The sequence below is a fragment of the Eretmochelys imbricata genome, chromosome 6 (genome assembly GCF_965152235.1).
Source record: "Eretmochelys imbricata isolate rEreImb1 chromosome 6, rEreImb1.hap1, whole genome shotgun sequence".
Taxonomy (NCBI): domain Eukaryota; kingdom Metazoa; phylum Chordata; order Testudines; family Cheloniidae; genus Eretmochelys; species Eretmochelys imbricata.
The window spans coordinates 68,340,085-68,367,857 of record NC_135577.1 but is presented as its reverse complement, the minus strand read 5'-3'; the positions used below and the strand labels follow the sequence as shown (position 1 = coordinate 68,367,857).

Here is a 27,773-nt window from a genome sequence, read left to right as displayed (position 1 = left end):
CACATACAGAAGCACTTCTCAGTCAGGAGAGTAGCGTGTGCTGAGTAAAAAGATTCTGGTGTGTGGAAGGGAAACTGCCAGTGTCATTAGGAAGGGAGACAAGGAGCCATCCATATAAATCTCTTCTTTATAGAAAGAAGTTGCTGACAGTGAGGCTTCTTCACTATCCACCCGCTTTACAGAAGCTGGAACAGAACCCAGATCTGTCAAGAGTTTCCTCACTCATATCTGAGTATTGCTGAGTAAGTGGGTTTGAGGATTAGGACAAGGTTGACAGCGTGGACAGGGAATGGTCAGAGGGATCAGGCCATCTGACAAGACCCAAGTGATGTGCTACCATGAAGGAGACAAACTCAAAGTCCCACAATTTTCATGGTGCTAACAAGTCAATAAAAAGTGGGTTCCTTCCCCTATCCCAATGACCCTTTTCCCTACAATGATCGTATTAGGCTTGCCATTAGAGTACTGACTACAAGATCAACAGAACCCAGAAACCTATCAGTCAGAGAAACCTGTCACTCCCACTTTACACAGTCTTTATGTGGGGGCTAGAGGGCAAACAAAGATGAAATTTGGATAAATGCGGGGTGTCCCTGTGCTCTGAATTACGCTGGGACAATACCAGCAGTACAGTGAGAGAAAAATTTGGATTGGTCTTTGTCATTTCAGTACTAAAATTATCATAATCAACAGCACGTTCTAGGTGTTTACATTACATTAATGCTTATGTTAAGCTGTGTCAATTCTACCTTATGTGAAATAGATTTGACTGCACTCACATTTGCTAGATGCAAACATTGGTTAACCAATTCACCCAACAATAGGAAATTTATAAACTGTGTAGTACTTTGGGCTCCACATTTGAACTAATGAGGAGGTTTATCTGGATTCAAAATGCTTAATCATTAAAAAAAAAAAAAGCCACAAAATATTTCATCATCAAAAAATTAATTTCTGTCATTTCCAGAACCTATCATTGTCTTAGCACCAGCAAAAAATTTGAGCTCTTTCTACTGGTGTTGCAGCAGCTACTTTATTTCCAGTACTACACAAACATCAGTGATGATGCTACCATGTGAAAAAATTCTCCACTCTTAGCGATGGTGTGGGGAGAAGAGGAGTGTTTCTTTACTAAATAGAAAAAGGAGAGATACCAGGAACAAGGGTGTTACTTTTCAAATTTCTAAGGTTTTACAGATAACGCAGAGTAAGACTAAAATAAAAAGCTAATAGTATCTTCTTACTCTTACCGGCTAACATCTAAGGTTACAAGCTTGTGCATATTTAGTATAGTCTGCTACACACCATAGGAGAAATTCAGAGGTCCTTTGTAATGTCATGATGAATGCATAAGTCAATCAGTAGATGTAAATGAGACTAAGTCAGTGCAAGTAAGGTGTAAAAATATATGTAATCCAATACCGCAACCTTCTTGCAGCGCCGAGACCCTCCTCCCCCCCCACACTAGGCAGAAGCCAGAAGCAACATGTTTGGGGCGGGGGGAATGTGACCCCAGATTTTTACCAGGGTTTGCTGGCCCAACTTGGTCACATGCTGCTGCCAGACCCCCTGCATGGCAGCTGCTGGAGCTGGCAAGCGAGGATCCTACGGAGAGGCAGGGGCAAACAGCTGGGAGCTGCAGGGAGAGCCGCAGCAAAATAGCGGCTGCCTCTCCCCATGCAGCTAAAGCAGTGGCCCCTCCCTGCAGCTCCCAGCTGTTTGTCACTGCCTCTCCATGTGGAGCTAACACCTGGGAGCTGCACGGATTGGTGTGACTCAAGCTGTTGTGGGGAGAGAAGCACCAGTTGTCTCTAGTTGTCCCCTAGCCCCACCACCCCACTGCAGAAGCCATGAGCTCCCCCTGACCCCAGTCTGGTAGGCGGAGAATGGGAGGGGGGGCTCCACAAGCGTTACTTTAACTGTAAGAGCTTCATGTGGCTCGCAAGCCACGGTTTGGCCACCCCTGCTATAAAGGAATCATAGGCTGCTACACCTTATTTTATCGCATAAAAGGTAAAGAACATATAAAACTAACTTACAGAGGCACTAATATGGCTGGGAAAACAAAGTTTAATTCTATGCTATTGTGGACAGGCTATATACCTACTTCTTGTGTACGTATCCTTTAGAAAGTGTTTAATCTGTCTACCCAGGTCAAAGCTGTTCCACCAGGATGGATTCTCCGATCTGGACCCCTGATTCAAATTTACCAGTAAGTGTAAGGTAGCAAACAACAGAATTTTTCTAAACAATCAATATATTTATTTTGATCATAATTTAACAATTATATAGGCACCAGAGGTTTCTTGGTAATCAGCAGGCCCTTTTCAAACAAGAAGGTAGCTAAGGAGATTTTATCATCCAAGGTGTCACATGGAAGGATCTCCACGCAGACATACTTTGGATATGAAGAAAGCAGAAATTCAATACCATCTGTAAACTCAGGATCTATCTCCAAGTACTTGGGCTCCTCCTTGTGGTACACTCTTGAGTTTTCTGTTGTGTAATACAGCAGCAAACCATTTCCTTCATTACACAACCTAATGATGCCCTGACGGAGCAGCCGTACCTGAGTCCCTTTCTTTATCGGTATATCAGCATCACGAACATCTCCATCTTCCCACCTGGCTGGAACACCATGTATACTCAGTGCCCTTTCATGTTCAGTTAGCATGGGAGGGAGGCAGTCATGAAGAAACAACTTAGCTTTCTGATCCACCGCAGCATCAATTGGTGCATAGTCCACCAGTTTCTTTATCAAATTCTGTACTCTCTCTATAAAAGCACCTCGGCGAGAATCAACCACATCTGAGTTCAGGACCCCCATATATTCTAAGTAATCTATAGGGAGCCCTTGCCTGTACTCCACATCCTCCTCTATGGCCATCTGCAAGGCAGTTGGGAGGAGTTTCTCCAGCAGATCTCCCCAGGAGTTCCTCTGGTATGAAGAAACAGTTATGTGGAGTGAGTGTGCATCAGGAAGACAGTCCCCCTGATGGATAAATCCACGGGGGAAATAAAGCAGGTCCCCAGCTTCAAGTATTGTCTCCAGAATGGGCTCTCCAATCACCTCCTGAGCAAAGTTACAGCTCGAGAACTGGGGCAACACCTCTGCATCATTCCTAGGACCATAAACCCGCCAATGCTTCTTCCCTTCAAGCTGGATCACAAAAGCTTCAATGTCATCGTAGTGTGGAGCAAAGCCCTGTGTGCCCGCGGGTGTCAGATATGTGTTTGCTCCAGCCATGCTCCCAAATTGCTCCTGAAGGATGGAGAGGAAGTGCCAAACTGTGGTGGAGAAGGCCTGTGGGTTCAGCATCCGCAGGGAACAGCCATTCCTGTAGAAATCCCATACGACAGCGGGCAGCGCTCTGCCAGCAGGATTGTGGGTTTCCCTTGTCCCATCCACATAGCTTGTTACATCCAAGTTGACCCCAAACTGGACATCATTGTCCCGCAGGATTGCATCGAAGGTGGCTGTGGAGAAGAGCCCCTGGTAGTATCCTGGGTTGTGTCTCTGGATCAGGAGAGGTTTCTTTTCCCAGCTCTGCTCAAAGAACTGCTGTGGGGAGATGGGCGCAATCAGCCACTCAAACAGCTTGGCTGCCCGCTGCCTGCTGTGCTGGACCCGACCCAGCTCCTGGAGAAGGCCATGCAGAGAGGGGCCAGTGATGGGCTCCTGGGGCCTTGGGCTGCTAGCTCCCCTCACTGCTCCCATTGGTGCCACCCCTGCCAGCTGCGGTCTGGGGATTCCCTGCAGCCCCGAAGTTTGGCTTTGCATGGGGGCCAAGTACCCCTCTCTCTGCTTCCCCTTCCGGCTCCTTCCCAGCTTTCCTCCTGCTGCGCCCCGGCCGGGTAGAGGGCCTCCGAGCTGCTCCCCCTTCCCGGGCCCCGCTGGAGCGGGACAATCCCCAGGCACCCCCCTCTTGCTCTGCTTAGGCCGCTTCTTTATGCGCCTGCTCCGCAGGGAGACCGAGAGCCCGGGGCCCGCCGCGGAGCGATAGACCCAGAGCGCGGAGACACGTGCGGCGGCCTCCATGCCGCTGCTGCCGCCGCCGCCGCCTCTCCCGTCGCCCTGCGCGCGCTCGTGCCAGAAACGTCACCGCCCCCGCTCCAGCCCGCGCCCGGGAGCCGGGTCTCCGGCCCCGCCCCCCGGGGCTCCGATTGCCGAGTGCCCCGGCGCGAAGCGGAATCCCGGGGTTTGTTGAAACGCGGCTTCACGTGCCGCAGCGTCGCGGGTTCGGGGGCTTGTTTTTCCAGCTCCGCTGCATGTGGGGCTTTGCCGCTTGGCCCGGCCGGGGGTGAGGCGGGGCGTCCCCTGGAAGTTTTGCTTATTATGCACCATGCAGATTCCGGGGCGGCCGAGGAGGCGGGGCGTGTTACTCCGGTGTAGTGAGCTGCAGCTCGCGAAGCTTATGCTCAAATAAACTCGTTAGTCTCTAAGGTGCCACAAGTCCTCCTGTTCTTTTTGCGGATACAGAACAACATGGGTGCGCCTCTGAAACCTGCCAGCTTCGTCAGGGATCGCCCCTGGCCGACCGGGGACGTCACTGCTGCACCCTGGAAGCTGAGTAGCACATCCCGCCTCCTCAGCCGCCCCGGAACCTGCATGGCGCATATGAAAAGCTCAGCCGTCTCCGGGTGTGTTTGTGTGGCTCTGAAATCTGAACTTCAAGCAGCCACACAAAACAGGTGGTGTGGCTGGCCTTGGTCAGCCTGTGACCGTAGGCACTGAGGGGTGCAGTCCCAGCCCAGGTAAGGGAGGGGGAGGTGGCCCCCAAGAGTGTGTTGCTGCAGCAGGGAAATAGTGTGCAGAACTAGTAGGCCAACATTATTTTGTGAAATTTTTCAGTATAATGGTTGTCATTTTTGCACACCATTACTTGTGAATTGTGAACACTTTGTGAATCCTATTGTAATTCTAGCCTGGAATATTATATCTTTATGCAGAGGCATGGAGTTTGAGGCCAGAAGGGACTCCTAGTTCATCTAGTCTCACCTGTATATCACAGGCCAGGCACCAAGCCAATAACCAGAAACAGACCAAAGTAGTAAAGTCCTCAGGAAATGAAACTATTGTCTGCCACAGGCAAATAACAGGAGTGACCAAGGTGCATCAGTGCCTGAGGCCCTTGCAATGGCAGGGAATTAATACATGAGATAATCTTACCAAGTGACCTGTGCCCAGTGCTGCAGAGGAAAGTGATTAGTTGAAAATGATCAGCCTGTGAGGCATGATTAATCCCACGTACACTCATGGGCTGGGACAATAATCCAGAAATGCTGTGGGTTTAGAGTCTTTCCATGAATTTACTGCTTTCCCTAAAATCTAAATTGTCACTGAAGAAAATTAAATTTCTAGTTATACTAACTGTGAAGAAAACTTGTAGCCTTTAACTTGAGGCGCTATTCTTCTATGATTAGAGGAAACAAACCAAACAGGTTTCAGAGTAACAGCCGTGTTAGTCTGTGAAGTGAGCTGTAGCTCATGAAAGCTTATGCTCAAATAAATTGGTTAGTCTCTAAGGTGCCACAAGTACTCCTTTTCTTTTTGCAAACCAAAACAATATCACTGAGGGCCAAAGCTTTTCCTGTGCAGAACTAATTTAAACAGGGGTTCTACACATAGGCTAAGGGAACAGAATCCTTCCCCTGGGCTGCTGAAGATGAGGAGAACCAGTCCATGGCTACTGCAACTGCTCCATATGGGACTAGAAGAGACCAGTAAATTTGCATAGTCATGTATCCATTGGTTGGGACTCCCTGTCCTGTACCCAAGAAACCTTCCACACTACCACAGAAGGCATTCCCACAAAGCGTGGATATACTGCTGAGTGAGGAATGGAAACATTACCATGTGACTTAGGAGATCAATAATGTAGTGTGAATTAGTGAATACCTATAGTGACTAGTTCATGAATAAACCATAGACTAAAATTTGTTAGAACCAAATAATCATCAAACAATTGCAGTTAGTGAACAAATTTATAAAATGCATGTGTTGTTCTAGGGTAATTTGGAAAAAAGAAAATAAAGCGGAGGGGGTGGGGGGGGGATGTGCTGAATCAGTTCTTTTCAATTAATAATTCAACCAGTTCTAGTTGTAAATCTGTATTGTTTGTTTACAGTAGTATCTAAAGCAGGGGCGGGCAAACTTTTTGGCCTGAGGGCCACATCAGGTTTCTGAAATTGTATGGAGGGCCAGTTAGGGGAGGCTGTGCCTCCCCAAACAGCCAGGCGTGGCCTGTCCCCTGTCCCCATCCAACCTCCTCTGCTTCTCGCTCCCTGATGGCCTCCCCCGAGACTCCTGCCCCATCCAACCCCTCCCCCAGTCCCCTGATGGCCCCCCCAGAACCCCTGCCCCTTCCACCCCTCTCTGTCCCCTGACTGCCCCTGGACTCCCCGCCACCCCATCCAACCCCTCTTTTCATTCCTGACTGCCCCCCCCCAGGACCCTTGCCCCATCCAACCACCCCTTCTCCCTGACCGCCCCTGGAACTCCTGCCCCTGAGTGCCCCCCGCTGCCCCATCCAACCTCCCTTTCCTTCCTGACTGCCTCTCCCGGAACCCCTGCCCCCATTCAACTTCCCTGTTCCCTGCCCTCTAACCGCCCCGATCCCTATCCACACCCCCACCCCCGACCACCACCTCGAACTCCCCTGCTCTCTATCCAACCCCCCCCACTCCCTGCCCCCTTACCACGCTGCCGGAGCACTGGTGACTGGCAGCGCTACAGCCGCACCTCCCAAAGCACCAGGACAGGCCGCCGTGCTGCCCAGCTGGAGCCAGCCACACCACCTGAGCAGCACTGAGCACCGGGTCAGGCCATGGCTCTGCAGCTGCGCTGCCCAGCAAGAGCTCGCAGCCCTGCTGCCCAGAGCATTGCGCTGGCAGCACAGTGAGCTGAGGCTGCGGGGGAGGGAGAACTGCAGGGAAGGGGCCGGGGGTTAGCCTCCCAGGCCAGGAGCTCAGGGGCTGGGTAGGAGGGTCCCGCAGGCCATAGTTTGCCCACCTTTGATCTAAAGACTGTAATTGGCTGTGAAGTATATTGTGATATGTTTGTATGAAAGACACTAAACAATAAATCAGATCATGTTATTGTCATGAATGGAGGTAGGAATATCCAGGGCCGTCCCTAGCTATTCTGGGGCCCTACGCAGCTTCCCTGCGGAAGTGGGGGGACTCAGGCCTCCGCGGGGGAGGCAGGGCTGGCTTGGGGAACAGGGGAACCACCCCTCAGCACTCACCAGCGACATGGCTGGGGCTGGGCTGCTGCACTTCCTGCCATCGGTGAGTGCAGGCCCAGCCCTGCTGCAGTCCTCAGGGGAGTGGGGGTGGAGCAGGGGCAGGAAGAGGCGGAGAAGGGGTGGGGGATTTGGGAACAGGGTGAAGTGGGGGCAGGGCTGGGGCTGAGTGGGGGCAGGAAGAGGCCAGGCTGGAGCGGAGGCCATGGGGAAGAGGCGGAGCAGGGGCTGGAGGAGCACGCAGCCATGCAGGGCATCAGGAAATTTGGTGCCCCAAATTTCCTGGTGCCCTACACAGCTGCGTACTTTGCGTATGGGTAAGGACGGCCCTGGGAATATCTAACGGGTAGGGTAGGGGAGTGGGAATCAGAACTTCTGGGTTCTGTTTAAAGTTCTGCTATGACTGGGTCAAATCCTACTTGCCTTACTCACACGAGAAAAACCCACTGGAGATTTGATCTCTCAGTTTGATCTCTCGTGTGAATTAGTGGGACCAATACTGGAATACTGTGTCCAATTCTGGAATGCTGTGTCAAAAAATATGTTTAAAAGATTGGAAGCATTCAACAAAGAGCTACGAGAATGACTGGAAGTCTGGAAAACATGCCATATAATGGGAGGCTTAAGAAGCTTAGTCTACTTAGTTTATCCAAGAGAAGGTTAAGAGGAGACTTGATCACAGCCTAAAAGTTCTCCCGGGGAAAGAGATTTAATCTAGCAGAAAAAGGTGTAATGAGATCCAATGGTTGGAAGCTGAAGCTAGACAAATTCAGAGTAGAAATAAGGCATAAATTTTGAAAAGTGAGGGCAACTAACCATGGCAGCAACTTATCTAAAGGCATGGTGGATTCTTGAAGTCTCTAAATCAAGATTGGATGTTTTTTCTAAAATATATGGTATAGCTGATAAAGAAGATACGAGCTCCCAAACTGCTCCTGTAGGAATCACTTGGTGCAATTCTATGGCTGGTGCAATGCAGGAGGTGAGACTAGATGATCATAATGATACCTTCTGACCTTAAAATCTAATGTATGGAAAGTGTTTTGAGATTCTCGGATAAAAAGTGCTGCAGAAGGGCAAAGTATTATTATTTGTATTATTATATTGTTATTACTTTCCAGTAAAAAGAGCAACTCAAATTATATCAACTCAGACTTTAATTCATACCAAATATGTATCTGGGCATTTGATCTAAAATACTTCTGCAGTGATAGTGTAAAGAAGCAGCCACTCAGTCCCTTATCCAAGGTTTCATCTTTGCCTTAAATTCAAATTTTACTTCAATTATTTTATTTCAGTCATTTGTGAAAATCTCTTCAAGGCCCTGGACACGAGAAGCCATCTTATCAACACTGGGATCTCACCACAGTGATGTGTCATCATATATGAACAAACTGTGAAATCCTATGGAAAGGATCACTTTGCAAGGAGAAGAATCCATCCAACCTGTTTGGCCCGTGACAAGAGACCAGATTATTACTTAGCTTAACCTCACGTATGCCTTGGGGGGAAGAAGATACAGGAATTCTGACATCCTGTTAGACTTTGGGAGCTGTGTATGACCTTTGGCTGGAAGCGTGAAATCTGTCTCAGTAACAGGAATTTTTTTTCTATGACTAGTTTATCTGTAAAGTAACCCTGCTCTGCAGTTGAAGTATATACACACTTTCTTTTACTACTGCTATCAGTGCCCATCTCATTAGAGATGGTACACAATGGGATATTTCATATTGGACCAACAAATGATTTTTACATATATATAAGACACAAACTTTGGAGCTAAAAAGATTTGCTCAAACCTTTTTCATCTGAAAATATGGTGGTCCAGTGTAAAGGAATTATTACCTACCAAGTACCCTTCTTGAGAATGAAAAGGGCTACTTTTCTGCATATGTCCTAATTAAAATGGATAGGTGGAATTAGGCTCAGCAGGAAAATATTAAAAGCACATCATCAGCCTAATATAACACCAGACACAAGATTTCCAGGAATACTAACATCTTGGTATGTAGCTGGAATGACTGCATTTCTACTTATGGATCCCTTTAATCGATGGGGCATCACACAGAGATTCTAATTGTTATGCTTATAGTGCCTTGTATGGTTTCATGTCTGATCTTGGGTAATGTCTTACCATAACCTCCACCAATAATGTAAAACAGAGGAAGGTATTTAAGAGACAGAGGCTAAGGCAGATGAGTCATAAACTTGACTCAATCTCAGGTATTTAAGGAGTATATATTCACTGGCTGGGAACCACCTTCCTTAATGTGCTACAAAGAGCTCTACAAAAGGTTTGTCAAAGTATCATCAGGTGTTATTTTGGGCTGTGCTGAGTTATTTTGTATCCAAACAGAGCCCGATGTGGGCAGACTTACTTTACAAGGTTATATTACACTAGGAATGGAATTTCAGTTGGGTAGGATCCAAGTTCCAGTATATTTCTATTCAGACCCAAACTTCTACTTATAATGGAGATGGGAGACACCAGGTGACAAGCTATATCTTCTTAAAGAATTCCAAGAGCCAAAAACTGTGGACTTGCATAGCATTTTATGCCAAATGTACTAAAGTACCCCCATCCCCACTCATCCTTGTCTGTTCTCTCCAAGGACTTCAGGTCTCCCAGAATGATGATATAAATGACTGTAAACTTACACAAGTTTAGGGAATACTGCCTGTTCTGAAATGTCAATTACACAAAGTTAATTCTATGCTAAGGGAACTTTACTCTCTTATCCTCCAATTCAGTTGTTATTTCAGCCATCAAGACTCACTGCAGATGGAAAAGGCTAACAAGTTTAATAAATTTCAGTGTTACTATGCTGAATCATTAAAGCCCTTCTGGTCAATAATAAATTTCAATATTAGAATACCCCTCTGGCATATTTTTATTACGAGAACAGTTTCTTGAGGAGCTCAGTGAGGCAGAGGACAAATGCACTAGGTTGGTATTTTTGAAGAGCTCAGTGCAATTTTGGATCTAAATACAATTAGCAGGCCTGATATAGGCTCCATTGTTCCACACCACAGAAGCCCTACTCAATTTGGCATGCTGAAACATTCTGTGGCAGAGAGATTCATAACTCAAATAGCACGAGGTCACTATAATTCAGGATTTAGGCAATTTAGTAGATCATTGGTGGGGGAAACTTGCTCAGGGAAACTTCCTACACTATATCTGACTTAAAAGAATTTTATTAGCCTCTTGCAGTCGTGAATACCAAAGTCACTCACATACACAATAAACAGCTAAAGTTCATAAAAGTATACAAGACTCTTGTGTAGGATACTTATCAGGGGAGATAGGCCCAAGATAAAAAATTCAGGGGTGAAATCCTGGCCCCACTGGAGTCAGTGGAAGTTTTGCCATTGACTTCAGTGGAGCCAAGATTGCACCCCAGGTCTGTATCCAGAACCACACTTCCCCAAATTTCAGGGATGTTCAGAGCAGGAATAATGATTTAGTCCAATACAGAGATAAGATCTAGCTGCAAAATTTAAATCCAGATCTGGATCCAAATTTCTTCATAATTTGGGGTTGTTAGGACTGAATCAAAACCCTAGATCCAATCTCTAATCAGAACAGATTACAATATGTTGTACTAGCAATATACATATAAAAATCAAATTGTGCTTTATTTTGGTGTGTAAAGTCAAATGATGGGAAGCTTCAGCTTAAATTCATCTCATGATGACATTTCTGTCACTGTACGATGAAGCCAGTTAGTATCCACAAGGAGCTTCTGTCACAGTGAACAGTAAAGGCATAATTTCTGATACATATTTGTTGTTTGAAAAACAAATGTCAGCCAACAAATTTATGTGAGGCGTGATTGTAGGATAGCATTGTGAATGCTAGTCACTTATCAATGGCTAGTCCCAAACCATGCTACTTCAGCTGTGATATTTCTGACTTCCCAGTCCCACCAGTTCAAGAAACTGCCCTTGTTTATCATTTAAGCAGGCACTGGTGATTTCAGATGTGCCCCAGAAGGCCTTTTGCTGGCTGCTACTGTGACCAACCCAAAGCAATCTGGAGTGTATTTGAGAATTCTTAAGACACCTGCTGCAGTGAATGGAGCAAAAACAAGAATCACATTCTAGAAATAGAAATGACAAATAAGAGACCAAATGGGTTATAAAGCTGCTTTAGAGAAGAGAGGGTGTCAGAGGTAGGCAATTGTCTTCTTTGCTTAGAGCACTAGAAAAGATCTCATCTGTCTGTTCTGCCATATCTAGACACAGGTTTTGTACAAGTATAGTTATTTCAGTTAGGGGTGTAATTTTTTACCAAAGTGGTTATACCAATACAACACCTAGTGTTATACTGATAGAGGTGCCTTATACTGGTATAGCTTATTCTCCTCCCCAAACAGGAATAGTTGTACCAGTATAAAGATCCTTTATACTGACATAACTGCATCTATTCCAGGAGAGTTGTACAGTAACTTCTCATTTAATGTTGTAGTTATGTTCCTGAAAAATGCAACTTTAAGTGAAACAACGTTACACAAATCCAATTTTCCCATAAGATTTAATGTAAATGTGGGGGGTTAGGTTCCAAGGAAATTTTTGGGGGGCAGACAAAAGGCATTATATACTGTACAGTGGTGTACTGTACTGTGGTTAGGAAGTGCCCCTGGCTTACCCCACACAGGCACAGCCCACTGCAGGCAAGGACGCTAGGAAGCACCTTCGCAGCAGCAGTGGCAGCTTACCCAGAGAAGAACGGGCTCCGACTTTGCCGGGGGATGCTTCAGGCCCACCTCTTCCCGCTCCACTCCAGGCCCACCTCTTCCCACCCCCACTCCACCTCCTCTCTGGAGCATGCCGCATCCCCACTCCTTCCCCACCCCCAGAAAGTCCTAAGGGCTTAGGACTTTCTGGGAGGGAGGGGGAGGAGTGGAGATGCGGTGCTTTCTCGCTCCTCTCCCTCCCTCCCAGAAAGTCCCAAGCGCTGCCAAATATCTGTTTGGCGGCACTTAGGACTTTCTGGGAGGGAGGAGGAAGGGGTGGAGACGTGGCGCTTCCCTGCTCCTCTCACTCCCTCCCAGCGCTTCGCACTAAGGACTTTCTGGGAGGGAGCGCGAGGAGTGAAGATGCAGAAAGTCCTAGGCGCCACCAAGCAGCTGTTTGGTGGGCGAGGAGAAGCTCTGGGAGGGAGGGGGAGGAGGCGGAGAAGAGGAACTTTTGCAGTGCTCCCTTGTAAAGTCGCTGCTCTTCCACAAAATCTTACATGCAGTGGACAGAGCAGGCAGCCAAACAACGTTATAAGGGAGCATTGCACAACTTTAAACGAGCATGTTCCCTAATTGAGCAGCAATGTAACTTTGAAACAACATTAAGTGGGAGGACATTAAGTGAGGAGTTACTGTACTGCTTTAACTATATTGGTATAGCTAAAGCAGTACAATTTTTATGTGTAGACAAAACCTTAGTTATTGTCTGTAAGCTTGTTAATTTTCTGGATGTTTGAGGCCTTGCCTCTAGGTGGCAGATCAAGAATAATATTTCACACACTTCTTTTGATAGTCTATTCCCAGAATGTTTGAACACAATTCTTACACCATTTTATATATATATTTAAACTTTCTTGGCAGGACTGATAGTTTGCCTTGAAATCTGAGTGTCATGAAGGTGAAAGCAGTGTGTGTGTGTGTGTGTGTAACCCTATATGGTTTTATACCATGGTGAATACTGAATGTAGATGACAGCTAAGTATAGATCTATAGGAGGACATTTAAAAATCTCACCACCTAGATTATTATGTGGGAGTTACTGCTGGAATTAGTCTAGTGTAATTGATTCTTCTGCAGAATAAGAAGAAATCTACAGTAACTTTAATGAGTACATTGAAGTTACTCTGGATACCACTATAACTGAGATCAGAACCTAGCTTCTCAGCTCTAACATTAATGTACATGTCATTTTCTAGCACCATAGCTCTCAACTCTCCAAGACCCAAACCGATTGACACAGGCCTTTTTAATATATGACCAAGACCCAAAATGAGGGCTATAATGAAAAATAATGGAGGTGGAAGCTTGAAATTGTTAGGGAGCTCTTGTCTTTAGTGGTGTAATGTTTTCTATGACCTGGTTTCAAGATTTTGCCTTTCTGATGTCAATAATTGACAGAAATAAAGAGGGAGTTAACTAGTTCTCTATGGGACAGAGGAAAATGTGAACCTCAGTTGAGGCTCAGTTTTACCTTCCTGATGGCTAAGATGCCTTATACTTTTAATGATGGCTATGGTGTATAGATATAGTGGTTCAAACTCATCTGGAATGAATTTGGCCCAGTATTTCTGGAAATCTTTTCAGGCAACTGTACCAGTTCACCTAAAAAAATTCAGTTGTATCACTCAGTAGCATCCTATGCATCATTTGTGCGCACTCATATCTTCAAATGAGCTTGTGCTGCAACAGAGCTAGTCTCACATGAGGGTTTGGAGTAACCCTGGCTTCATAATAGGTGGACAGCAGGAACACAAGGTCCATCACAGAGGCTCATCATTAAGGACCAAAGTCTGCCTGCTCCTCTGTGTCATAGAAAGCTCCAGATGCAGCGGAACCAGTGGCTATCCAGGAGGACAAAGTTTATGGAGGTCACTAAGGGATCTGCACTCAGTCTATGGTGTGGAGCTCATTTCTGTGGGGATATCCCCTTTTTCTTGTGCAGCAGGGTTTGGGTGGGAACAGGATTGAGCCAGGTAAGAATTAGGAGTGGGACTAGATAATCCACCACTACAGAGTTTCACCAGGCGGCTGACTCTCTGCAGCTGGAGAGTGGTTACAACTAGAGTGGTTGGAACCAGATAGCCATTGAATGACTTGGTGCAGGAGAGATCATTTTGGTTTCAGGCAGGGAAAGGGAGCCTACAGAACCAGTCACAAAAGCTGTAAACACTAATACCGGTGTAGGTATCAGTGGCTAAGAACCATAAACTCAGAGTTGGTTTTGCTGTTTTCATTCATATGCTGATATTTCAAGAAAAGTGGTTAAAGGGAAAGAATAATGTAACTTAAAGCTTTTTAAATAAATAGAGGGAAAGGAGCACAAAATTCCTGTGAATGAATAGGTAGTCCTCAGCTGCTGCTTGTACATACATTCTGGCAACAGGAGTTTCAAGTAAACATTCTAATTAGAGCTTAGCACAATGTTACTCCAATTTTATGAGCATATCAGCCACATTGCCAAGAGCCACACACATTTTATTTAAGAGGACATAAAAGCATGTTGAGTAACTACTTATTAAAGAGCCACAAGTGGCTTCTGAACAGAAATAAATGACACTTCAAAGAGATTTAGGTCTTTTAAAAACTCTATTCAATGTGTTCTCCTGAGAATTGAAATCTTGAGTTTTAAAATGCAACACTTAGCTCCCAGGGAGCCTGATGTTGCCAGGGTATGAGTGCCCTTCTCTAATGGGAGTGAAAATGCTTGATACCTTGCAGGATTGGGCTCATGATCAGTCTAATTTTTTACTTCTTTATACACTGGAAGACCATCCTCTTTAGGGTCAAAATGCATTTGACAGGCCCAAAGTAGGCTTTATTTTTCCACCCCATAAAAGCCCTACTCAGCTCACTATAGAGCAAATGGCCTGGCACTTTCTCTTTGTTTCTAGCAAACAGTCACTTTTAGGAAGTCAAATTAAGTTACATCCTTTTTCTCATTCTTACTTTGTTAGCAACCTGCACCCTATGCTATCATTTTTGCTCTGGCATCAAAAGCAACACCCACTATGGAAGAAGAGCATTTCAAGCCTGCTGCAGTAGGTTTCCATAAACCAGAGTCCTGACAATCCTTCCATTCAACCCATGACACCCGCTGTGTCAGCACTGTAAGGACACTGGGCAGGATTGTGAAATCTGCTCCTTATTGTTGTTGCTGTAAAGTCTACAGCCAGATAACAAGACTAAGAGCTAATTCACAAGCCTGTTTCTCAAGAGCTATTCAGTAATTTCCACACACACCCCCACCACCACAATCATATGAATGCACTCACTCAGTGAAGCATCTCTTACCAGTAATCTTGGCCTATCTCCAGCTGCATTTCTCTCTCTTAGGGATTTTTCTTATCCTCTGTTAGTTTGTGGTCTGTAATCCTGGTTATCTAGTACACAGAGCCCCAGCAAGAAAATAGTTTTTCCCTAAATTTGAACAGTACAATTAAAATAAATTAAGAGAAATAATAATTAAAAGGGCCAGGGTCACTGTGAAATAACCAGATGGAAGAGGAGAGAAGTCTAAACAACTTCTTCCCCCCATCAAAAGGAAATACATAAAAACTTGCAAGATAAAGCTGAAATTGTGCAAAAGATGTGAGCTGGATCCCCAGTTGAGTTGTCACGTCTCATTCCCAGTGGAATCCTGCAGTCTATTTTATTGGGATTTATTAAGTTTATTTTTATGCTCACAATACAGGCCATCCAAGACTTGGTAATATTGAACAGATACCATCTGCAGTGTCTCTATAGCAAGTGTATAAACACAAAGCTGCAGACTCCCAGACTCCAGCCTTCTTGCTTTTCATGGGAGGGAGGAGGAGTAAGTGTGCATGAGGGGGAAATCCACATAATAAAATGAAAGAGAAGAGAAGCTGGAAGAAGTAATTGCACTATAGGATTACCTTGTGTATGCACAATTGAGACACAGGGTACAATCTAGCTGACCCCACCCCCATCCCACGTCTAGTATCAGCACAATAGACTTTTAATGTGCACAAGGCATGTTCTTTACAAGCTATTTGGGCAAGGCTTTTTCTCCCAATAACTATGCTAAAGGTAATGGTTTCAGACCATGTGATGGGGGTCCCAGGGAGCCACGCTGAGGTTACTCAATTAGGATGAACTGCAAAGAATGGGGTAGACAGTCCCCAAAGCTGGTGGATATTCCAATACTTAGATTTACCAAGCCAGCACAAAATAGCTTCTGTAATACCTTACTGGTTACCCAGAAGCTAACAACATAGTTCCCTTAAAGCAACCCAGCCTCAGGCCTCCACCCAGCCACCCAAGTCAACTATGATGAGGATTACTGGAAATCTTATCCATCATATAAGAAAATTCTACCAATCCCAAAGGATTGGACACATTACCTCCCAGGTTAATGAATATTTCAGATCTGACCCAAATACATGCTTACAGCCAATCCTTATTATCTAAACTAAAGTTTTATTAAAAAGAAAAGAGAAAGAGTATTGGTTAAAAGATCAGTATACATATAGACATGAATACAGTTCTGAGATCAGATTCATAGTAGTGATGGTGAGCTTTGTAGTTGCAAAGAGTTCTGTCAGAATTAATCCATAGGTTATAGTCCAATGTTCATATTCAGGGTGATCCAGATAGAACTGGAGATCTCAGCCTTACGACTTAAGCTTCCCCTGCATGAAGCATCAAGCAGATCTGAGATAAAAAGGATCAGGACCCAAGAGTTTTTATACAGTTCCAGGCCTTCTTTTGACAGCTCAGAGTCCTGAGGCAAACAATAGGCAATCAGGGAGACTTCGAAGTAGACCTATTTTCTAAGCATCACCAGTAATTAGCTACAGGGGTTAACATAAGGCAATTGCCTGTTTTCCACCATTTGCAAGTGATTTGCTATACAATTCAAAGAGGGATGAATACAGTGATATCACTATTTTTACAGTTCATTTAGACGTTAGGATTTCCTTTTGATCTCTGAATTAGCAGAATACAGCATAGATAGGGACTTCTCAATATTACACTGTTAGCCTCTAACAGTATATATGTAAACACACAAAAACACAAAAATCTACCAATATGTCCCTAAAGGTTGAATCTGGGTCAATTAGCCTGAAAGCTGGTTAACCCTTTCTGGCCATGCATTACAGACCGTTTTTTATCCTAACCCATGGAGGACATACAAAGAGCAGCCCGGGAGAAACAGGGATAGAAAAGTTTTGTTCATGCCTTAAGCAATGTCTCATTGCACAGGAATTATTCAAATTCCTTCTGTATTAACAGTGACCAATTGCTGTGTAGCAATTTATCATTCACTCTTTAAGCAAGTTTCTTAAGATGAAAACATCCTATGATTTTAGTGATCTCTGTTTTGACATGACTGCTGGACTAGAAGATCTTGCACACATTAAGGATTTTCTGAAATCCTCCCACCACCCCTCTAGCATCAGTGCAGTTCCACCAGTGGTAGAAGTGTAAATGGGAAGCCAGTGTTTTAACCACCATGTCATCTAGATTTGCTCACAGCACAGTTCAATGTCATGGTGGTAAAAATGTCTGCTTACACAATGCTTACACCTTTGCTAACACCGGTGGAGCTGCTCTAGGGCTAGAGGAACAGTCAGAAATTTTGAAAAATTCTCACTGCTCATCCACACACATGAATTGTACCACTTGAACTATACCAGTATAGTCAAAGTGGTACAACATTTCCCCCCTGCTCACCCTGTTGCGTGAACACAGTTATACTGGTATAAAGGTGTTTTCATTGGTTACATTATTCCTTACTGGAATATGCTTAAGTTCTTGCCCCATTACACCATTCATAATGTAATTAAATAACTGAGATTTATGTAGTAACAATTCAGAATCAGAGTCATAGAAGTGTAGGTCTGGAAGGGACTTCAAGAGGTCATTTAGTCCAGCCCTCTGCACTGAGGCAGGACCAAGTATACTACTATATACTATACTGAGGTGACACATTTGGGCATCTAGCATACTGCAGTGAGAATATGGAGCTTGTACAGTATGTTCATGCAGTTATAATAAATTTGTGCAAATGTTCTAAAGACCTTGGGGACAGGGTACAAATCTTACCTCTTCCTCTGTAACCAAGGAGGGCCCTGGCTGGAATGGGATTTAATCAAAGTACTTCCACTGGGTAGAAAAGGGCAGGACTTAAGGAGTACTTAGTCCACATCACCTGCATGTCACATGGAGTCCTGTTCTGCAGGGATTACTCCTGAGTGAGGTTTGGGGGACAGGACAGGGGACACTAGGGTTTGGGCTTTTAGATCGTCTGCTATGCAGACTTTACCAGTCATTAATTACCCCTAGAAAGCATAAGCAATTGCAGCTTCAGAGCTTTGCTCCCAACCTGAGGCCTTGAGGGTAGATTCCTTTCTCCCTCATCTGTGGAAGTCCTCGATATAAAGCTCAGCTACATGCAGCAGGAATTTGCTCTTGGACCACTGCAGTGAGTGAAAGTGCAATTCTATGAAAGACTCCCTTTATAGCCATCCTTCTTCCTCCATCATATCCTCTCTTCCCCTTCTCTGTCATAAAACACTACGTAGGGGAGCACAGTTCAGCACCTGGTGGCACCAGCAGAGCGAAGAAGAGAAGCAGCAGTGAGTTAATTTAAAATCTAAAGACTGGCTTCAAGATAGATAGTTGTATAAATTGAATATAACCATATTGTATATTTGGGCTTTTTTTTACATCTGATAGCAATACCCTTGGTTTATACTTACCAACTAAGTATGACATCACCTATGGAAATGAAAGTCACCCCATGACATAAAGATAATATATTCCTTTGGAGTCCGGGTTTAAAGCTCAATGCGTAATCTAAAATTCTTTGTTAGTGATAGTGAGTCTAGAGTCTAGCTTCAGTAAATTGGATGTAGAATACAACCAAAGCCACTTGGGACATACCATATTTGAGGGACGTCAGGTCAGAATTGACTTTAGATTTTGTAAAAATAAGATTTAAAAAAATTAAGATCAATAGATTAGTTTCCATAATTTATTAAAATTTCAGCTGAAACATCTAAAATGTATGTTAACACATGCCCTTGGAATCCAAACCATTGGTTTATTGTGTTAGTGTATCAGAATTGCAACGTGAAAGTGACTAGAAGCTGACTGTAAAAAGTGAACTAACTAGTTGTTTTCACTCTCCAAGCAGAGTGATCTGCAAAGAGATAGTGAAAAAATAAGACTTTTTTCAGTGTTAGCACTGAAAAATGTTAATAATTAATGTTATTATTTCTATAACAATAATGTTAATAAAATAATAATTTTGTGGTTAAGGCACTGCACTGAGGGTCAGGAAGTCAGAGTTCACTTCTCCCTTCTTCCACAGACTTCCTATGTGACCGTGGGCACCTAATTTAGCACAACATTTTCATAAATCATCACTAATTTTAATTCTCATTTTTGGATACCCATTTTGAGACCCTGTGGGCCTGTTTCTCTGTTGCTCCAGTCCTATACCTTATTCAGAAAAAAGTGGTGGGAGAGTTGCTTTAAGTAACTTTTGCACTTTTCTATTCTTGGGGCAGCTGCAGGCTCTGGGTTGCTGTAATTTATATTTTGGCTGAAATAGCCTCTGAGAAGACTTCAGTAGATGAGATTAGCTACCGCACAAAGTGTGGGTCACTTGGACACTGCACGCAAAACATTACCACGTCACTTCTACTTGATTTTTTGTCTCCTTGCTGAATAACACGGCTGCTACTCTGAAACTTGCTGAATTTAGCAACCGAAGATTGCAGGGAGGGACGCTGGTTTTTACTTCCTCAATTTAGGTGAGGAACTAGAGAGAACAGTGTCTTGAAAATGCAGAATCAAAAGGGTTAATCTACCAGGGGTGATATGTAGTATTCCCTCTTGATCATACAGGCCTGGTCACACTGTATGTCAAGATCTGTCCTCTGGATTAATGGCTTCTTTATTTAAAAGTATTCTATAGAACTTATTATTGTGTTATCAAAACAGTTCATAATGCTCCTATGAGGTAGAGAAGTTTTATTATCTCCATTTTATAGATTGAGAAATGGAGACACCACTTATGTAACCTGTCATTCAGGAAGCGTTTGGTAGAGATAGGAATAGAACTCAGATACGGTGCTTCCCAGTACTATGCCTAAAGAACAATACAAAACTCCCTTTCTCAGGAGGATGAAGGTGGCTGCTATCTAGTGCATGCTGAGTCAGGCATGGTGACTCCTACTTTGAGAAAATATGGCTACAAGTAGAAATGTACAAAATGGGCAACATTTTCTGTGAACTTTAATATGCAAGTGATCAGTTTCATTTTAGAACTCTTGCACCTCAAACACTTTTTTTTATTACACAATTTGGTTTTGACAAAATAACTAGTTTGGTATCAAGTTTCAGAGTAACAGCCGTGTTAGTCTGTATTCGCAAAAAGAAAAGGAGTACTTGTGGCACCTTAGAGACTAACCAATTTATTTGAGCATAAGCTTTCGTGAGCTACAGCTCACTTCATTGGCTCAAATAAATTGGTTAGTTTGGTATCAAAAGCAAGTGATAATTAAAATTCCAGATCTGAAGCCCCCTTTTGGTGGACAAGTGTCCCCTTTCAGAGTGAAAATTTAGAGAAATACAGCAAATTGTTTTGGGTGAAATGTGCTGTTATTTGAGTTCATACATGTGAAACCCTTAATATTTTAATAGTTTCACCTTGCCTAGTGAATTTGAAACCCATCTAGAGCTCGACACCTTCCCCCCCACCCCCCGAATTAAAACGGGTAGGGGATTTAATCCAGGAGCACATTAATACACTTAAAATCTCCATGAGCATCCATAGCTCTGTGAGGACAGAGGAATTGCTTGAGCGAAGTACCTCCCGCAAACAGATAGTTAATTATGTCCAAGTACTTTCTTCTCTCTCCGCCTGCCGCCCTGTCCCTCCCTGCTGTGCAACCAAACTCAGCATAAGGGAAGTACATGCACCTTTACTGCAGAGGAGGGAGGGAGGGAGGGAGGCAGGCAGGTGGGCGCATCGCAACAGCTGGCATCCCTACAATCCTATCCTAACTCTCAGCCTCAACGGTTTGAGCCAATCAGGAAGACGTAGGGGGGGGGGTTCTAAACTCTAGAGTGAATAAAATGCTGAGGGTGGGGTCGAGACCTTGACAGACATCTGTTTTCCCCAATCACAATCAGGATTTGCGGCGGGGGCGACCAATGGGATGTGAGGATGGGCGAGGGGGGGCAATAGGGCGGGACTGGTTGTTAGGGGCGGGAGGGGGCGGCTGCGCTGCTTGGGGGCGACCGGCGGCCGAGGCGGCGCGGAAGGGAGGAGGTTGCGGGCGGCAGGTGAGAGCGGCAGGGCCGGAAAACTGGGAGGGGCTGGGGGCGGACCCCAAAGCCGGGGGCGGTGAGGCCAGGGGGGCTGAGGGGAGCTCCGGAGCCCCGGGAACGGGCAGAGCTGCCCCGGGACCGGGCGGGCGGGGCTAAGGGCCGGAGTCCGAGGCGGGTTGGCCAGAGCAGCTGCGGGAGGTGAGGGCCTGAGCTCCCGCGGCAGAGCGGCGGGGTTGGCTTGAAACACTGCGGTGCGGGGGGCGCACAGGTTTGCGCTCCAGCGCAGGGGGCGAAGCGCCTGAGCCATCCCGGGGGGGAGGTGAGCCTGAGGAAAGTGGGGGTCGAAGAGGGAGGGAACCGGAGTCCTGGGAAAGAAGAGGGGCGTTGAGCCCCCCGGAGATAGGGAGGAATTGGAGGGCCCCGGTCGCCGAGCCCCAGGCACTAAACCCATCAGCTTAGTTAGAAGAGTTACCCAGTTGGGAGTGTTTCAACTTCCTGATTCACTCTCCTAGGGTTGCCTGGCACTTGGCTTTCTTTTAGGCCCTGAGTTCTGCCCATCTCTAGGCTTTGTGAAGGGGGCTTTTCCCAGCAAGATTACCCAGAGAAGAGCCTCTTAGGGTGTGTGCTTATGCCCTGCACTCACTGTGTGTGTGGTGTTTGCGTGAAATGTTTCTGGATTCTGAGTTTTAGTACTTGGGACTTTGGAGGTCTAGGGTAGGGGGGAGAGAAAGGCAAGTAACTTGGTTGTACTTGAATCTAGAGGAATACATTTCTCCCCCCCCCCTTTTCTTTTACTGTGGTTGTAAGAAGTGAGGTTGGAATAAGATTTGATAAATCTGAGATTAAAATCTTTTAAACCCTTCTGGTGAGAGCAATATAAAAATATTGGTGTCTGAGATAATGTAAAACTGACTAGATTTCAAAATGTGTATGTCCCTGAAAGGGAGAGCATTGTTCTTGACTTCATAATTAACTTGTTTCTGTGACCTGTTTGTGTTCATGTAATAAATAGGCTGCAAGATGGTGCAGAAACATGTACAGGGTATTTTTATTTTTCATGCAAAATGCAGCAGAAATTGAGGTACAAAGTGCATAATATTTGTGACTTCTTTAAGTACTCTATGAACACTATTTCCTGATGTAACTTTTTTGATTATTAACCAGTTAGCTACTGGAAACTTTAAGTCAAGGGCTAAATGCAGCTTCTGTTTCAAGGAATTAATTTATTTTATTGTGGTATTAATGAAAGTGAACAGTCTTGAGGAATGAAAGGATATGTCTCCCTAGCTACAGCTAACATGTCTTGCGGCAGCTGTCATCTAAAACTCTGCTAATCCTCAAGATTTATGTAACCTGCTCATTAATGTTTTATGAAACTGTAAGGGAGCTTCTGGTTATATTTCTTCTGTTTAATGTGTGCATTGTCATGTTTTCCAAGGTTAATCTTTGTCATTTGTTCACTATCTGGTTATAACAAATGGTTGCTTAAATGTTTTGTGGTCTTCCTGCCTGTACCCGTGTCCTCATCAGCACAGAGACCGTTATAATGGGAGACAAGTTCATGCAGTCCAGCTACAGTATTGTTCTGGGTATTGCTTGTAGCATAAAATGTAAACTTAAATGGGTAACCAACTTACCAGAGAAAAACAGCACTTTGTTACTTTTCCCACTCAATATTGGTCTTCCATTCCTTCATTTATTGGCCATTCTTTGTGGAAATTCTCAAAAAAATATTTGAATGATATCAAATCATGTGAACAAAATTTAAACATAAGTTGAATTAGGAGTGTGAGATCAATCATCCTTGCTGATTATCCTTAAACAGTTTTGCTTATCTCATCCTACAATGAACTTCATTAATTTATACTTGAATAAAATAGTGGCTTTAAGCATCAATGAAAACTTTGATTTGCAGAACAACGCTGTAGCAAAACTCAGAGATCACATAACAAAGAATGCTTTTTCAGGTAAGAAATGCAATTAGCATCAAGCACTTAAATCTGTTCACATTGGCAGTTCCTGAACAAAATACATTTTTCACACTGAGTTTTATTTCCTGAACTCTTAGGCCTGGTCTATACCTAAATCTTACGTCGACCTAGCTACATTGCTCAGGATTGTGGATAATTTCACACCCTGTGTGATTCAGTTAGGTTGACCTAACCCTCAGTGTTAGCATTTGTCTATACTGCTGCTGGGAGCATGCCTCCTAGCCTGGGTAGACAGACATTCGCTAGCTCTGTTTGCTGTTTTTAGCACTTTAGCTTAGTGTGGACATGATGGCAGAGATTAGCCATAAGCTTGCTCTGTTTGAGCTAGTGCTCTAAAAATAGCTCTGTGGATGTTGCTGGCAGAAGCTAGCCACCTGATTACAGACCCAGGGGTTGGGTGCTCTTGTACTTGGGTCACTAGCTTGTGCTGCAATGTCCATGCTGCTTTTTTTTTTAAGCATGTTAGCTTGACCCTTATACTATTTTTCTTTCCCATCTCTGCTAAGTTAGACATGTGGAAAATGAAGGTGCATCTAAACTAGAAAGTGTGTAGTCCTGTTTTCTACACCCCTCGGCGGCCCCCCCCCCCCCACGTTCTTGTTAAACCCTGGATTTGTGCTGGAAATGGCCCACCTTGATTATCATACACATTGTAAGGAGAGTGATCACTTTAGATAAGCTATTACCAGCAGGAGAGTGGGGTGCGGGGAGGTATTTTTTCATGCTTTGTGTGTATAAAAAGATCTTCTACGCTTTCCACAGTATGCATCCGATGAAGTGAGCTGTAGCTCACGAAAGCTTATGCTCAAATAAATTGGTTAGTCTCTAAGGTGCCACAAGTACTCCTTTTCTTTTTGCTAGTAATGGGGTAAATGCTAGTGTAGGCAGCATTCAGATATCTTTTTGCCACTGTGTTGTGAAAAGGTTTTCATGGCACTATGGTAGCAGTTGCCAACCCCAGGCATTCAAAAATCATGTCTGGCCCCTAAAAAAAAAAAAAAAAAAAAAAGTTGATTTGCCTTCTGGTTTCTGAACCTTTGGGATTCACTCAAGTTATGTTTTCAGGCTCTTCTCTACAGCTATGAGGGCTAGAATTTTTTTTAACAAAAGCTGAAATTCTTATATAATCACTTGCATTGTGGAGTTAGAGCCTTAAAAACACTCAGTGTTCTGAGTCTTGTGATAAAACTACAAGAATTGGCAACACTGCGATGGTAAGATCTCTTGAATCCTGCATACAGTTGTTCTCATTCCATTTCCAGCACTGATGCAGTACTGGAAAACCAGAACTTTCCTAATGTAGACAAAGCCTTAATGTAGTATTCTGCCTTTTTGAAAAAGTAGGTTTCAGAACCTCTGAAGTTCATTTTCAGTCTTCTGTGAAAATCCAGTCAGCTGAAAAAGGACTCATGTAAAGTATTTTGAACTATTCCTTTAAATCTAGTAAATGGTCTTTGGGCATAACCTTTGGCCCAGGCAGGTAACAACCATGTCCATGCTAGGAAAAAATAAGTATTTGTGTTCGCTTGTGGAGGTAAATTCTAGGGTTTACCTTGACATTCTAACATTAAAACTATAACTGCCTTGTCTGCTAGGATCTTAATACTTGCTAGCTAATGTTTGGTGAAGACAAGACCAATATGTTTGATAAATTACCCTAATTCTACAGTGCATTGGGGACCACTTTAGGACTGAAATGTCTACCATTCCTTGTTCTTGCAGTAGAGACAGCAGTTGTTGATTAGAAAAGATTTTTCTTCCAATTTTAACTTCTGATTTTTGCTTTGATGTTCAGGAGGAGACACAGCCCTATTTACTTTAATTGATTCAGAGTCTGTTCTGATAAGTTACTAACACTTGTGAGGTTTCTAGGGGTCATCTGGCATTTCATGGAATCTGGAGAAGCTCGTAACTTTCACAGCATACTCTCTGATGTAGTCCCTGTTTGGCAGACCTTTAAGTCCATGAAAACTTGAGTCAGCTGTCAACAATCTGGGGAAAACTTTGCATCTTTATTTTTTGTATTAAAGGCTGACCAGCACATGATCCTTAATATGTGTAACACTGGAGAGTTCTGATGTCTTGGAGTTACCTTGTCTGCATCAAGCTGATTCTGGGCAGTGACTTATGTCCACTCCCTCTTTCCTTCAGGCCCATTGTTTTGAAGCATTGTGATTAAAAAATATCTGAGGAAGCAGTTTCTGTAGTGGAGGACAAATGCTCTGTACACCAACAACTGACTGGGGTTGCAAATGCTACAGTCTAAATCCTCTTTCTTGTTGAAGGTCTGGAGCTGAGCAATTGTCTTCCTCAGGCTCTAGAGAGGAAACAACCTTCTTAAAAAGAAAAGGAGTACTTGTGGCACCTTAGAGACTAACCAATTTATTTGAGCATAAGCTTTCGTGAGCTACAGCTCACTTCAAGTGAAAGAAAGGAAAGAGGGAGTGGACATAAGTCACTGCCCAGAATCAGCTTGATGCAGACAAGGTAACTTATCTCAAAAAGACAAGGTAACTTATCTCAAAAAGCTTATGCTCAAATAAATTGGTTAGTCTCTAAGGTGCCACAAGTACTCCTTTTCTTTTTGCGAATACAGACTAACACGGCTGTTACTCTGAAACCTTCTTAGTTATTCTAAAGCAGTGGTTCTCAACCAGGGGTATGCATACCCCTGGGGTTACACAGAGGTCTTCCGGGGGTACATCAGCTCATCTAGATATTTGCCTAGTTTTACAACAGGCTATATAAAAAACACAACAAAATGAGTACAAACTAAAATTTTATACAGACAGCGGCTTGTTTATGCTGCTCTATAATCTATTCACTGATATGGAAGTATATTTATATTCCAATTGATAATTATATGGTAAAAATGGGAAAGTAAGCAATTTTTCTGTAATAGTGTGCTGTGGCATTTTTGTCTGATTTTGTGAGCAAGTAGTTTTTAAGTGAGGTGAAACTTGGGGTATGCAAGACAAATCAGCCTCCTGAAAGGGGTACAGACATCTGGAAAGGTTGAGAGTCACTGATCTAGAGTATTAAATCTAGGGCATTCCTGAAAAACTGTTTTGGATCTAACTTCAAAGTCAAATTCACCAGTCTTCTGATTACCAGGTGAAATCCAAGTAATTTCAAATCTTAGCCTAAAAGTTTATCTGCAGAAAGAGAGATAAAACAGCTCAGAATTGTTTCTGGGTAGCATATCTTTTCTTGAAGATTTAAAGTGGGGATTTTTGGTATGTTGGGTCCTAAACACAGCCCTTTTCTGTTCACTAATCTATTGGTCTGTATGCCAAAAGAATCTATTAAACTGAGCTGTTTTTGTATAATATCCAATTATCTTGGGCTTCTGTGCCAGCTGGAGATCTAGAAACCACAAATGCCGTCATCAGACAGAAATTCTATATTGATGGATTGGGCCAGAAGCAATTACATAGAATATCAGGGTTGGAAGGGACCTCAGGAGGTCATCTAGTCCAACCCCCTACTTAAAGCAGGACCAATCCCCAATTTTTTGCCCCAGATCCTTAAGTGGCCCCCTCAAGGATTGAACCCACAATCCTGGGTTTAGCAGGCCAATGCTCAAACCACTGAGTTATCTCTCCCCTCCATCAGCCAATTCTGACCTCAACTCAACCACTTTTCCTAGTCAAAACAAACTAAGAGTAGATTGCAAAAAGAAAAGGAGTACTTGTGGCACCTTAGAGACTAACCAATTTATTTGAGCATGAGCTTTCGTGAGCTACAGCTCACTTCATCGGATGCATACCGTGGAAACTGTAGCAGACTTTATATACACACAGTATAAGTCCAGTAAAAGTCTGTGTGTATATAAAGTCTGCTACAGTTTCCACGATATGCATCCGATGAAGTGAGCTGTAGCTCACGAAAGCTCATGCTCAAATAAATTGGTTAGTCTCTAAGGTGCCACAAGTACTCCTTTTCTTTTTGCGAATACAGACTAACGCGGCTGTTACTCTGAAACCTAAGAGTAGATTGGGAATAGAGAAATGGCTTTTTTTTTTTTTTTTTTTTTTGGAAAGAAGTTAGTTTAACAGCTTAAAGGTGCTAAATTGTTAATGAAGTTAGCCTTGGTTCCATGCTAGGTAGATAACTTTTAAAAATTTCATTTCCTCTAATCCACACAGACCGTGAGAGATTTTGATTTTCCAAAGGCCACATGCCAAGTCAAGAGTAGAGGTGGGTCTGGAACCCAACTTTTCTAATTCTGTGTGACTAATCTGTGATACTGTCTCTCAACTTAGGGCTTGTTTACACTTGAAAACAAAGCAGTGGTTTTCAACCTTTTTTTGTTTGTGGACCCCTGAAATTTTTGAAGGGAGGCGTGGACCCCTTTGGAGATCTTAGACATAGTCTAGCTTCAGAGGCACAGCTACACCGTTTGAGTACACATTACCTATGCCAATGGAAGGGGGTTCTCCTGCTGGCGCAGGTAATCCATTTCCCTGGGAGGTGGTAGTTAGGTTAAT

The 27,773-nt window shown here is 43.9% G+C and overlaps 3 protein-coding genes across 7 annotated transcripts in view; 2 read left to right on the top strand and 1 right to left on the bottom strand.

The window, feature by feature from the left end:
• HEATR4 (HEAT repeat containing 4) overlaps positions 1-10,119 on the top strand; it is a 68,576-nt gene extending 58,457 nt beyond the window's left edge. Inside the window, exons 16-17 of the mRNA XM_077818768.1 lie at positions 2,154-2,212; positions 8,543-10,119. Of these exons, the coding sequence (XP_077674894.1) occupies positions 2,154-2,212; positions 8,543-8,644 (161 nt within the window). The 3' untranslated portion in view covers positions 8,645-10,119. The remainder of the gene's footprint in view (positions 1-2,153; positions 2,213-8,542) is intronic.
• RIOX1 (ribosomal oxygenase 1) lies at positions 2,285-4,131 on the bottom strand. The gene has a single exon (XM_077818775.1). The coding sequence runs from the start codon at positions 4,037-4,039 to the stop codon at positions 2,285-2,287; it is 1,755 nt and encodes a 584-aa protein (XP_077674901.1). The 5' UTR covers positions 4,040-4,131.
• An 11,124-nt stretch (positions 10,120-21,243) lies between the features above and the next one.
• The window catches only part of NUMB (NUMB endocytic adaptor protein), a 160,196-nt gene continuing 153,666 nt past the window's right edge, over positions 21,244-27,773 (top strand). For 4 of the 5 annotated variants that reach the window (XM_077818774.1, XM_077818772.1, XM_077818773.1 and 1 more), the window contains exon 1: positions 21,244-21,307. The gene's annotated coding sequence lies outside the window, so the exon portion shown is untranslated. The remainder of the gene's footprint in view (positions 21,308-27,773) is intronic. The other variant, XM_077818770.1, reaches the window with a different exon arrangement.